We start from the raw sequence: 13,234 nt of genomic DNA, 5'->3' as shown, positions 1-13,234 counted from the left end.
AAGGAATATAATTAAAAGCCTTTTATCTAATAAGAGCAATGGCAATATGAAAAATACACAGAAATAAATGCTCCCCCAATAAACAGACAATATTAACTCCAACCAAGTCTAGAGAACTGAAAGACAAAAATGTTCTGATTACATTACTCAAAAATTACTCTGTGAATGCCTCTCTAAAAGTCCTGTATACATGGTTACATACAAGTTAAAAGCAGCAAAATAATTTATAAAACCACGTAAAGTAACATTTATTATATTGAAAGCTACTTACAGCTCCAAAAGCGACAGCAAGCATTGTCTGCATCCTTGCATCTTCAATTGAATTTAAATTGCCTTTTTTGCTCAGTAAAGCTCTCCCTGCAATTGTCCAAAACCGAACATGTTTCACCCCTACTGACACAAACTGGGTATCTGAATCTGGCCTGAATTCTGCAACAAAAATTCTCTTGATATGACCACTTCTACTTGCAATTTTGGTACCTTGTGGAGTAAAAACAGGTTAAATAGTCACACAAAAAACGATTATGTTTATGAAATTATACAGATAGTTCTTGTGTATGTTATATTATTTCTCTAATTTCAAGCAAAGTTGCTAAGAAATGTATCGCCACGGGGTAACATTAAACACAATATGTACTCGTGTTTAATTACTAATCCGTTAAAGAATGGACAAAAATAATTAGATGAACATTTTAGCTCACCTTCTTGCCATCTCCAGATAGTAACAGTATATTGAGAGTCAAGCCCAACTGAGAGGAGGAGTTTGCCTGTGGCACTAAAACTGACACAGCAAACACCTTTGGAATGGTAGCAGCGCAGCACAGAGAACGTTTGTTTTGTGGTCGCATCCCAAACATGAATCAATGGGGCAGAACCTGAGGAAAGAATGCTCCAATTATACATATATATCAACCAGATTAAGTTACACTAACATCAAGTCAACATTTTTTTTTAAAAAGTCGGAATTTCTTCCTGTTGTATGTAGACCTGAACCATGTATTGATGAACTGAAACCTCCAGCTAGGTTTAGCACACAATTACTTTTGGAGAGCTTCACAACTAATAGATTTAATAATAATACACTTAAAATCAACAACAACCTGCAACAATCTTCCGCATAATAAAAATTATGGCCGTTCCAATTCTGAGTCTTTTGTATATTTCTTATGTTGTCATATTAGTTGCTTAGACAGTTATGTACACTGATTTCTTCTGTGTCTTTTGATCTGCTGTTTCCAGCATTTTCTGTTGTATGTTTCAGACTTTGAGTGTGTGCAGATTTGATTTTCATTGCCCTACTCATAAAGACAGGTGTGAATTATTATTTTCAGCACATTTTCTTTACATTTGGTTAGCAACATAGATTTTGCCTCCTCTCCACCTTTATTTTTTTAAGTCCACTGACTCAGTTGATCTCCCCAATTCAGTGGGGATGGCAATATTCATTGAAATATAATATGGAGTTGTATAATATAGACAAAACAGTACAAAGGGATTCCATCATAAAGCTTTTCCCATGCATTTACCATTTTGTAGTATAAGGATTTACTGGTATTCTTGGAATATAATAAATTAACTCCAGTTATCAGTTAAATGGACAAATTGTATGTATAGTGCACATTGAGGGTAGAACCATCCTAAAGTACTTGGCAAAGTTTGATTCAGCTCTGCTTTATCGTTATAAGGCACAGTGGCAGATTAACTACCACCAGCCCTGGGCTGAGCTTTAATAAGGGCCCCCCTTGCCCATTAGCCCCCACTCTTCACTGTGACAATGGTAAAATACAGAAATGCTGGAGGAACTCAGCCAGTCTCGTAGCGGCCACAGGAGGTAAAGATACCTTGAATTAGGGCTCAGGCCCGAAACATCAGGAATACGACTTTACCTCCTATGGATGCTGTGAAACCGGCTGAGTTCCTCAAGTGTTGTGATTTCACAAACGCGAGTTCAGTTTCTCCTCTGGCACTCGACCCTAACTATAGATTTTTTTGTGTTGTTTCATTGGTGATAGAAATTTGCTATAAAAAATATAGTAAATAGCTATCTCAGTTCATTGTATTTCCTAGGTCTTGGTCTACAACTATGTAAAGTTCAGGGTTTATTCCAGTCCCATCACAGCACCCTCGAAGAACAGAAACATAATCTCTGTTCTCTCTGTGACTGCAAGATTGTGCCCCAGAGTTGTAACCTACTTTGTCCCCACGGTCCCCGCCTGGGCCTCTTAACATTCTGCACAACGTTGAATTAAGCAGAAAGTGCTGGAAAGACCCAACAGGCCCAAAAGGACCTGTAAAGAGAGGGATGAAGGGGAGAAGAGGGCGAGAAAATTGATGTTTGCTCAGAACTCACAGTCTCCACCTCGATCACACTCCTGCTTTGATAATTCCCTTTACCAGTGGACACCGCAATACCATTAATCCCAAGATTTGGTCACTTTCCTGGCAAAGGGTGCCTCTTTAACTTCGCGACAAAGATTGTCTCTCCTCCTCTAGATCTTGACCCTGTCCCATTGGGCAGGCAGAGGTTGCTGCTCCCCGGCCCTGTCCTGCTGGGCAGGAGAGGCCGCTGACCCCACCCCCCAATCATCCTTTACCTTCCCACCAAACTTAGATTTTTACCGTCTCCAACTGAACTGGTGGGAAGGTGGAGGTCGCCGCAAAATCTTCATGCTGTCAGCCCGCCACCGCCGGCTCCCAGCAACAACCACAGGCATCACCCTGGCAATGGCACGATGCCGACTCAGACACACAGTCACTGCTGGCTTCACCCATGCAGGTGCAGTAAGTAGAGACAAGGCGTCTACCCTTTACTGATGATTAATCCACCACTGACAAGGCATTTCAATCAATACTTAACAAATCAACATGGCATTCTAATTACAAATATTTAGATTTTAATTTCTATATCTGCATTATTAAATCATAATTCAATTAAACCTGTTTTGGTTTCCTTTCAGTTTGATTATAATTATTTAAAATAAAGTGTTTTAGTTTTTATCCAAAGTGGATTGTTTTAATTTGCTGTTGCTCAACATACACTTTAAAGAAATTAAAAATTATATTCGAAAAGAAAAAAAATCAATTCCAAAAGCACTCATGAAATTATGTTTAACCTTGAGAATAAAGTGTAATATTAAGGGAATAAATATTTGAAATTCAACTTGAAATTCAACTGCAATTTCCAATACGTTAAGCCAAATATGCATGTAGCCTTCGGCTTTTGGGCTGCCTTCAACTTTAGTTCAAGAGAAAGTAAAGATGGAAGTCAAATATTTAAAATTTCTTACCTGCTTTGTCAGCAGAATCACCTTTAGGTTATAATCACAGCCAAAGCCAGAAATAAAGTGCAATACAGAAATAAATCATATATCACAATGAACCAAAGTACTGGTAAATACAACAGCACTCTTTTACTTTAAGTTGCATCTAGTGAACATTTGTGTTTAGTGTGGCTATTTCTGGATATGTATCAATACTTACAAGTAGACTAAAAACGATAAAAATGTCAGTAAAATGTTTGCAATCTACAGCTATCAATTCCACACTTCTGCAAGGAATAAATAAATTTTCTTAAAGGTCCCGGGGGCTTATTTCACATTCTAATGACAAACAAGTTCTATGTGGATTTACAAAATGGCTTAATAATTCAAAGTGAGTGTACTGGAGGCCGCCCAAGAAGAAGAAGAACAGAGGTAAAAGGGAAAGGTTTTTAACCCACATCTCAGTGGAGTATTTCCCTTCAGATTTTGTATTCTGCTGTTTTATAATTGAAAGTTTCTTCAACCAACAATCTTAAGTGGATGATAGTGTGAAACACTTAGGCAAATAACCAGCCAAACTTAAATATGTAGCATCTACTTAATGTGACTGAAATCAATAAAACAGAACCCTTTAGCAGGTGTATGATCTGGAACTAGAAGTTCCTGTCGTATAACCATATATATACACACATACATTATATATACATATATATATACACACACACACACACACACACACACACACACACATATATATATATACATATATATATATATATGTATATCTTTCTTTGGCTTGGCTTCGCGGACGAAGATTTATGGAGGGGGTAAAAAGTCCACGTCAGCTGCAGGCTCGTTTGTGGCTGACCAGTCCGATGCGGGACAGGCAGACACGATTGCAGCGGTTGCAAGGGAAAATTGGTTGGTTGGGGTTGGGTGTTGGGTTTTTCCTCCTTTGCCTTTTGTCAGTGAGGTGGGCTCTGCGGTCTTCTTCAAAGGAGGCTGCTGCCCGCCAAACTGTGAGGCGCCAAGATGCACGGTTTGAGGCGTTATCAGCCCACTGGCGGTGGTCAATGTGGCAGGCACCAAGAGATTTCTTTAGGCAGTCCTTGTACCTTTTCTTTGGTGCACCTCTGTCACGGTGGCCAGTGGAGAGCTCGCCATATAATACGATCTTGGGAAGGCGATGGTCCTCCATTCTGGAGACGTGACCCATCCAGCGCAGCTGGATCTTCAGCAGCGTGGACTCGATGCTGTCGACCTCTGCCATCTCGAGTACCTCGACGTTAGGGGTGTGAGCGCTCCAATGGATGTTGAGGATGGAGCGGAGACAACGCTGGTGGAAGCGTTCTAGGAGCCGTAGGTGGTGCCGGTAGAGGACCCATGATTCGGAGCCAAACAGGAGTGTGGGTATGACAACGGCTCTGTATACGCTTATCTTTGTGAGGTTTTTCAGTTGGTTGTTTTTCCAGACCACCGGCTGGTTCGCTGAAAGCTCAACCTTCACTTCAAGCCAAAGCCCAGGAACAATAAAGCCCCCAGAAAGAGGTTCAATGTTGGAAAACTGCAGTCAGACGAAGCGAGAGGAAATTTCCAGGCAAACCTCAAAGCAAAGCTCGACGTTGCAACCCGCCTCACGGACCCGTCCCCTGAAACCCTCTGGGATCAGTTGAAGACTACCATACTGCAATCCACTGAAGAGGTACTGGGCTTCTCCTCCAGGAAAAACAAGGACTGGTTTGACGAAAACAGCCAGGAAATCCAGGAGCTGCTGGCAAAGAAGCGAGCTGCCCACCAGGCTCACCTTACAAAGCCGTCCTGTCCAGAGAAAAAACAAGCCTTCCGTCGCGCATGCAGCCATCTTCAGCGCAAACTCCGGGAGATCCAAAATGAGTGGTGGACTAGCCTCGCCAAACGAACACAGCTCAGCGCGGACATTGGCGACTTCAGGGGTTTCTACGAGGCTCTAAAGGCTGTGTACGGCCCCTCACCCCAAGTCCAAAGCCCGCTGCGCAGCTCAGACGGCAAAGTCCTCCTCAGCGACAAGATCTCCATCCTCAACCGATGGTCAGAACACTTCCAATCTCTTTTCAGTACCAACCGCTCAGTCCAAGATTCCGCCCTGCTCCAGCTCCCTCAACAGCCCCTAAGGCTAGAGCTGGATGAGGTTCCCACCCTGGATGAGACATATAAGGCAATCGAACAACTGAAAAGTGGCAAAGCAGCAGGTATGGATGGAATCCCCCCAGAAGTCTGGAAGGCTGGCGGCAAAACTCTGCATGCCAAACTGCATGAGTTTTTCAAGCTTTGTTGGGACCAAGGTAAACTGCCTCAGGATCTTCGTGATGCCACCATCATCACCCTGTACAAAAACAAAGGCGAGAAATCAGACTGCTCAAACTACAGGGGAATCACGTTGCTCTCCATTGCAGGCAAAATCTTCACTAGGATTCTACTAAATAGAATAATACCTAGTGTCGCCGAGAATATTCTCCCAGAATCACAGTGCGGCTTTCGCGCAAACAGAGGAACCACTGACATGGTCTTTGCCCTCAGACAGCTCCAAGAAAAGTGCAGAGAACAAAACAAAGGACTCTACATCACCTTTGTTGACCTCACCAAAGCCTTCGACACTGTGAGCAGGAAAGGGCTTTGGCAAATACTAGAGCGCATCGGATGTCCCCCAAAGTTCCTCAACATGATTATCCAACTGCACGAAAACCAACAAGGTCGGGTCAGATACAGCAATGAGCTCTCTGAACCCTTCTCCATTAACAATGGCGTGAAGCAAGGCTGTGTTCTCGCACCAACCCTCTTTTCAATCTTCTTCAGCATGATGCTGAACCAAGCCATGAAAGACCCCAACAATGAAGACGCTGTTTACATCCGGTACCGCACGGATGGCAGTCTCTTCAATCTGAGGCGCCTGCAAGCTCACACCAAGACACAAGAGAAACTTGTCCGTGAACTACTCTTTGCAGATGATGCCGCTTTAGTTGCCCATTCAGAGCCAGCTCTTCAGCGCTTGACGTCCTGCTTTGCGGAAACTGCCAAAATGTTTGGCCTGGAAGTCAGCCTGAAGAAAACTGAGGTCCTCCATCAGCCAGCTCCCCACCATGACTACCAGCCCCCCCACATCTCCATCGGGCACACAAAACGGTCAACCAGTTTACCTATCTCGGCTGCACCATTTCATCAGATGCAAGGATCGACAATGAGATAGACAACATATGTATATACACACACACACATATATATATATATATACACACACACACACACATATATATATGTATATATATATATATATATATATATACAACCACACATATATATACACACACACATATATATGTATATATATATATATATATATAAACATATATAACAATTACAGCATGGAAACAGGCCATTAGGCCCTTCTAGTCCACACCGAACCAAACACTCCTCTCTAGTCCCACCTACGTGCACAATGACCATAACCCTCCACCTTCTTCTCATCCATATACCTGTCTAACTTTTTCTTAAATAATAAAATTGACTCTGCCGCCACTATTTCGCCCGGAAGCTCATTCCACACCGCTATCACTCTCTGAGTAAAGAAGTTCCCCCTCATGTTACCTCTAAACCTCTGCCCCTTAACTCTTAACTCATGTCCTCTTGTTTCAATCTCTCCTCTTAACAGAAATAGTCTATCCACATCCACTCTGTCTATCCTTTTCATAATCTTAAATACCTCTATCAAATCCCCTCTCAACCTTCTACACTCCAAAGAATAAAGACCTAATCTGCCCAATCTCTCCCTGTACTCCAGATGCTTAAACCCAGGTAACATTCTGGTAAATCTTCTCTGCACTTTCTCCACTCTGTTTATATCTTTCCTATAATTAGGCGACCAGAACCGCACACAGAACTCCAAATTAGGCCGCACCAACGTCTTATACAATCTCAACATCACTTCCCAACTCCTATATTCCATGCAATGATTGATAAAGGCCAGCATACTAAAAGCCTTCTTCACCACCCTATTCACATGAGTTTCTACCTTCAGGGAGCAATGTACCGTTACTCCTAAATCCTTCTGCTCTTCCTTATTCATCAATGCTCTCCCATTTACTACGTATGTCCTGTTCTGATTCTTTTTACCAAAATGAAGCACCTCACACTTACCAGCATTAAATTCCATCTGCCATTTTTCAGCCCACTTTTCTAAGCAGCCCAAATCCCTCTGCAATCCTTGAAAACCTTCTTCATTATCCACTATTCTGCCTATCTTAGTATCGTCTGCATATTTACTAATCCAATTCACCACCCCATCATCTAGATCATTAATGTATATAACGAACAACAATGGGCCCAATACAGATCCCTGAGGCACACCATTGGTCACCGGCCTCCAACCTGACAGACAATTATCCACTACCACTCTCTGGCCTCTCCCCTTCAGCCAATGTTCAATCCATTTGACTATCTCAAAATTTATACCTAAAGACTGCACCTTCCTAACTAACCTTCCATGTGGTACCTTATCGAAGGCCTTACTGAACCATTTGATCTTTTTGACCCAAAGCAGTGGGCAACATTCAATGTCCAAAGAACAGTCAATTCTGCCTTTTCTGAAAAGCTTCAAGGGTCATGTTAAAATTTGGGACCAAGTTGATGCAATAAATGTAGGAATGAAATTTGATTCAACTGGCTGGTTTCAATGTGCAAAACCTATTAAAGATGTTATTGCAATGAAAAATGTGAAGTGATGCACTCTGGAGGCAAGAGCATAAACTATGGATGGTAAAATCCTGGCAAGTATTGGGGAACAGTGGGACATTGATATGCAAATCCAAAGATCCTTGAAGATAAAAACACAGGAAGATAATGCAGTTAAGCAAATGGGATGATAACTTTAATTAGTTAGGACATTAAATACAAGAGCAGGGAGGTGATGCTCCAAATTTATAAAACATTGGCCAGATCTCAGGCGGAGTACTTAATGCACTTCTGGTCACTACACACAAGGAAGGATGTAATAGTTCTGGAGAGGGTATAGAAGAGATTAACCAGGATGTTGGCCATTTTCCTACTATATTCTTTCAGCCACTGCCTTCAAAACCCTTCATGCATGCCAACTTTCTGCAGACAGACATCAAGTGATTCTTGCTTAAGGGAAGGACAGAATAAATGGTGACTGGCTATTTAGCTTAGCATTTGTTGTTGGAAAATGCATATCTGTGATCAACAAAGAATAGCTGGTCATTTGGAAAAATCTAATTAATCAAGCCAAGTCAACATGGTTTTATGGAAGGAAAATCATATTTGAAAAAATTGTTATTCTGAACAGCCTATCATTTGGATTTTTAAGGTCAATATTAAGGTTAATGTTTAATAAATTAATGTGCATTAGCATATTTTGCTCTCATGCAAAATATGCCAAATTCTGTGAAATTTAAAAGAAAAATTATTTTAGATCCTCAAATAAAATGAAAGCAAAATCTGATGTTCTGACAAATAACTGCACCCAACAAAACAAGAGAATGGTACAGATATATTTGTTCTACTTTAGTACGTACCTACTTGTCCTGTTGCAATTATCTTTTGAAATTTTGGATGCTGGTTAACAGTTAAGCACAAAATGTCATCTGTATGTTCAAGATAAAAGGACTGAATACCTAAAATAAATTTCAAGTGAAAGGATTAATAGTTAATTCATCAATTTCTTGAAATACAAAAAAAACATTGTTACAAAAGTTCAACTCAGTTTCATACAATTTTGCTCAGTCTCATTCTACAGCAAATAAAGCCTCTAAACCACTGCATTTTCTTTCACCAAAAATTTACTGTAGCCAAACAGTAACCAAGTCATAAACAGTTTGTGACAATATTTTGGGGGCTATAACTATGTAAAATTTCAATTTGTTTAGATGTCAATATAGCTCTCTGGCCTTGATATCCAAACTTGCTGTGAGCAAACCTGCCCTCAATAACACTGGTCAACAAAGATTTTGCTTCCTGAACACTTTAGGTGAATAATATAGATTTTCGGATACTGATCACAAAAATCACTTACAATTTTCCTATCATTTTTTTAGATATAACCAATTTTTGTCATTTCCTGTCATTATTTTCAATGATGCATCAACCATATAAAACCATGAGCTGCAACATATTAAAAATTAATTTCTTGCATTTGCACTTGAACTTCTTCCTTGCTGATCTTGGTGCAGTTAGAGGCAAACATGGTGAAAGGTTTTTAAAAATATTTTATTTAATACTCCACACATGCAGTGACTACAATTATTATAATACAAATATATAAAAAAAATCAAGTGATTACATACATGATGGTTTTCACCCCACCCCAAAACCCCCCTCCCTCCCACTCAACCTCCCCACAAAAAAAATTAAAAACCAAATTTAAAAGTAAAAAAATATATAGGTTTAAAAAGATAAGAGGAAAAGAAAAGAGAAAAGAAAAAAGAATTTTTAGATTGCACAGAGCGATGTTGAGCAGTACAATTCATCAATTCTAACAAACATACAGATGGGAATTCTGCAGGGCGAGAGGTTTAAAAAGAATATCACTACAAATTTAATCCCATTATTTGAGTGTACGGGCAACAAATTTGTAGAAACAGTATTTATTTCTTAAATTATAAGTTTTTTCCCCCAAAGGAATACAACTTAATAATCATTTATTTTAGTTTCATCTCCTAAATATTCCAAAGTATATAATTACATATAAAAATTACTAAAATATTCATTTATTTTGCAGTTTATATGTAATTGCATTAGTGTCCATTTTAATTGTATTAATTACTCTCAAAGTTTGCTCCACTTTTAATTGCCAAGCCAAAACTTTGTGGTCTCTCACCCAATTGAAAATAGCTGCCTCGTCCTAATAATAGTCCTACAAGTTTGTAATGTATTATTTTGAAGTTTTTTTATTAATCCATTGTCTACGTTTATCTTCAGAAACCGACTTTTAAAGATCTTCTTCCAAAACTATAATTTATTTTTTCTAATTGATATACTTCTTTCATATAATCCTTTTTAATTTTAGATGTAAAATGTCTAATTTATATCACAAAATATTCTATGATTTTTAACAAAATTGCAAAAAATCCTTTTCAACAACAAAGAATTTAATCTCCACCTATATATTGACTTCTTATCAGACATTTCCAGTTATTAACAAAAGCAAATGATCAGATAAAATCATCATTTTATAATCCGCTTCAAAAATCTGAGTTTGTATTTGAACCCAAACCAGAAATATATTAATTCTAGAATAAGAATCAAACCTACTAGAATAAAATGAATAATCTTTCTCTCTAGGGTGGATTCTTCTCTATACATCAATCAAATACAAATCTCTCCTCAAACCCAATGTAGCTTTAGCAGCTTTTGTTCTCATTGCTACTAGAGTGGACCTATCTATCAAAGGATCTAAACAGAAATTAAAATCTATTAAAATATTTTCATATGCCTCTGCTAAATTGAAAAAAAAGCATCTTGAATAAAGTTCTCAATCAATATTTGGAGCATATAAATTCAAAAGTGTCCACATTTCTGAGAATATTTGACAATGTATCATTACATAGCTACCTGCAGGGTCTGTAATATTTTGAACCTTAATAGGAAGATTTTTTAAAAAAATCAAAATTGCTACCCACTTGCTTTCGAATTAAATGAAGAAGATATCACATATCCCACCCAATCTTTTTTTAATTTCAAATACTTTTTTTTCAGTTAAATGTGTTTCTTGTAAAAAAAAACTATATCTACTCCCAATTTTTAAATATATGTTAGCACTCTCTTTTTATTGTTCCGTTTAATCCATTAACATTAAAATTTACAAACTTAATTACTTTACTCATCAAAGCAGATATTAATTAATCCCTCTCCCTCACTCTGTCCTCACAATCCAACAAAAACAATCTGCATCTGCACATGCCTCCTCCAGCAATTTAAAGAAAACAAAAAGAGGGTAGGTGAGATTGGAATGAGGGATCATGAGATAAGGGTTAGGGGGCAAAAGTTTAGCAGTAACATGAGGGACCTTTTCTCAGAGTAGTGGCTGAGTGGAATGACCTTCCGGAGGAGGTGGTTGAGGCAAGGTCAATTTTGACATTTAAGAAAAGGTTGGACAGGTGCATGGATGTGAGGGGATTGGAGGGTTATGGGCAGGGTGCAGGCAAGTGAGACTAGATCACTTAAATCGGTATGGACTACGGGGGCCGAGATGACCTGTTCCCATATTATAATTGTTATATGGTTATACATAATTGTACCTATAACAATATCAAGAAAAAAAACTCCTCCCAATAAGTGTTGTCTAGTACAACACTAATTCCTTCCATTTCACGGACCAAAGACCATTTGACCAAAGTCAAAACCACATACATAATCTTCTAGAAACCAACACCTCCCACTCCTCCTAACTCCCTTGGTATATTCAATATATAAGCTTTAATTACTTAATTCAATTGATTAACATAAAAGGAAGAAATAAATCACCAAATTCTTCATCTCAATTATGAAATCAAAAGAAAAGAAAGAAGAACTAGTTCATTGAATCAGGTTTGTGGTAACTAAGGGTTGAGCTTGAGGAAGACTCCAAACATATTCTTCCGCTTGACCAAAGTTTGTAAAAATGTATTCTTTTGTCCCAGAATAAAGATCTTCCAAATAGCTGGGTATCGAAGAACAAACATGTAACATTTATCATAAAATCTTCTTAGCAGTATTAAATTCTATCCTTCTCATCAACAAATTTTCACTCAAATCAAGGTAAAACAAGATCTTATCCCCTCTACATAACAAAAGACTTTGTTGTTCCTTCCCTTTTTTCACGCAAGATTCAAAACCTTCTTGCTATCTCAATCTCTATCTCACGTAGTAACTTTATTAATATAGAATATATAGAAGGCTTACGTCTCAGGGCCTTATGAGCTCTTTCAATATTCTCAAAGTTATCTTCTCCAAATATTTTAGGAATTCAATCTTGAAAGAAATGAGTCGCATCTGGGCCTTCTTCCCTTGGACAGGCCCACTATTTTAATATTATTTCTTCTGCCAAAATTCTCCAAAATATCCATTTTATCAGTAAGTTTTTCATTTTCTGTAATTTAACCAGTAGTTGTATCTTCTACATTAGTCACCCCTTCTTCAACATGTCATACATCATCTTGCACTTTAGTAACTGTTTCTTCCATTTTCTCTAGTTTCTTCATTTTATTTACCACATCCAATATTTTATCAGTTTCTTCTCTCATCTTAATTTCAGCTTTAATCTCATATTTAACTTCTTTTAATCCTTCCTTCATTTCTCCTTTCATAACTTTAAATAGTTCCATTAATATTGCAGATAAGTCCTCTTTTTTAATATAAGATCCAATTTTTTTTCCTCTATTACTTCCTCTTCTTGTATCCCTTCTTCCTCATCTTCAGCTGAAGATTCTCCCCTTGAACCCGATTCTTCCTCCTCCTGACGAAGTCCCCGACCTTTCTCCAAGGGACTGCTGCACTCCCAGGAGTGCTTTGGGTTCCGTTACACCGCGGATGCATGAGAAGTCGGGCTTGTGCAGTTTACTTATGGGTTCTCCTCCGACACCATCTCTCCGCATTAGCGATGGGGAGGCACTGACAGAAGTCCATTCCAGCAACTCACCGAGTCAGGAGGCAGAATGAAGTCCAGCACCCTGCTTTTTTGTCAAGGTAGGCCTGGGTTCTTTTTTCTTCCTGTCTTCTCATCAGGTTCCTGATGTCATCGTTATCACTTACTTACTTTTGGAAGCAACATAGGAGTAAGGTAAGGAGGTTTAAGATATTTTAACCTTTAAACAGTACATTTTAAAAAAACATTTTTAAACTAATATCCCAAGGAATTCAGGAGCCTACGTGTCGATCCTATGGCACCACATGACGTCCCCCCATGGCGAAAGGCTTTATGAGGACCTTGCGACTATGGAAAAGCAGTA

General features: G+C 38.8%; 1 protein-coding gene across 3 annotated transcripts in view; it reads right to left on the bottom strand.

Annotated features, from left to right (window-relative positions):
* The window catches only part of LOC138753387 (echinoderm microtubule-associated protein-like 5), a 182,360-nt gene that overhangs the window by 12,549 nt on the left and 156,577 nt on the right, over nt 1-13,234 (bottom strand). For 2 of the 3 annotated variants that reach the window (XM_069916315.1, XM_069916316.1), the window contains 3 exons: nt 8,825-8,923; nt 702-875; nt 272-480 (listed from right to left, as the gene is read on the bottom strand). In XM_069916315.1, the coding sequence (XP_069772416.1) occupies nt 272-480; nt 702-875; nt 8,825-8,923 (482 nt within the window). Of the gene's footprint in view, nt 1-271; nt 481-701; nt 876-8,824; nt 8,924-13,234 lie in introns of those variants that run through there. The other variant, XM_069916317.1, reaches the window with a different exon arrangement.

Source organism: Narcine bancroftii, chromosome 2 (assembly GCF_036971445.1).
Source record: "Narcine bancroftii isolate sNarBan1 chromosome 2, sNarBan1.hap1, whole genome shotgun sequence".
Taxonomy (NCBI): Eukaryota; Metazoa; Chordata; class Chondrichthyes; order Torpediniformes; family Narcinidae; genus Narcine; species Narcine bancroftii.
This window is presented reverse-complemented; position numbering and strand designations above follow the sequence as displayed.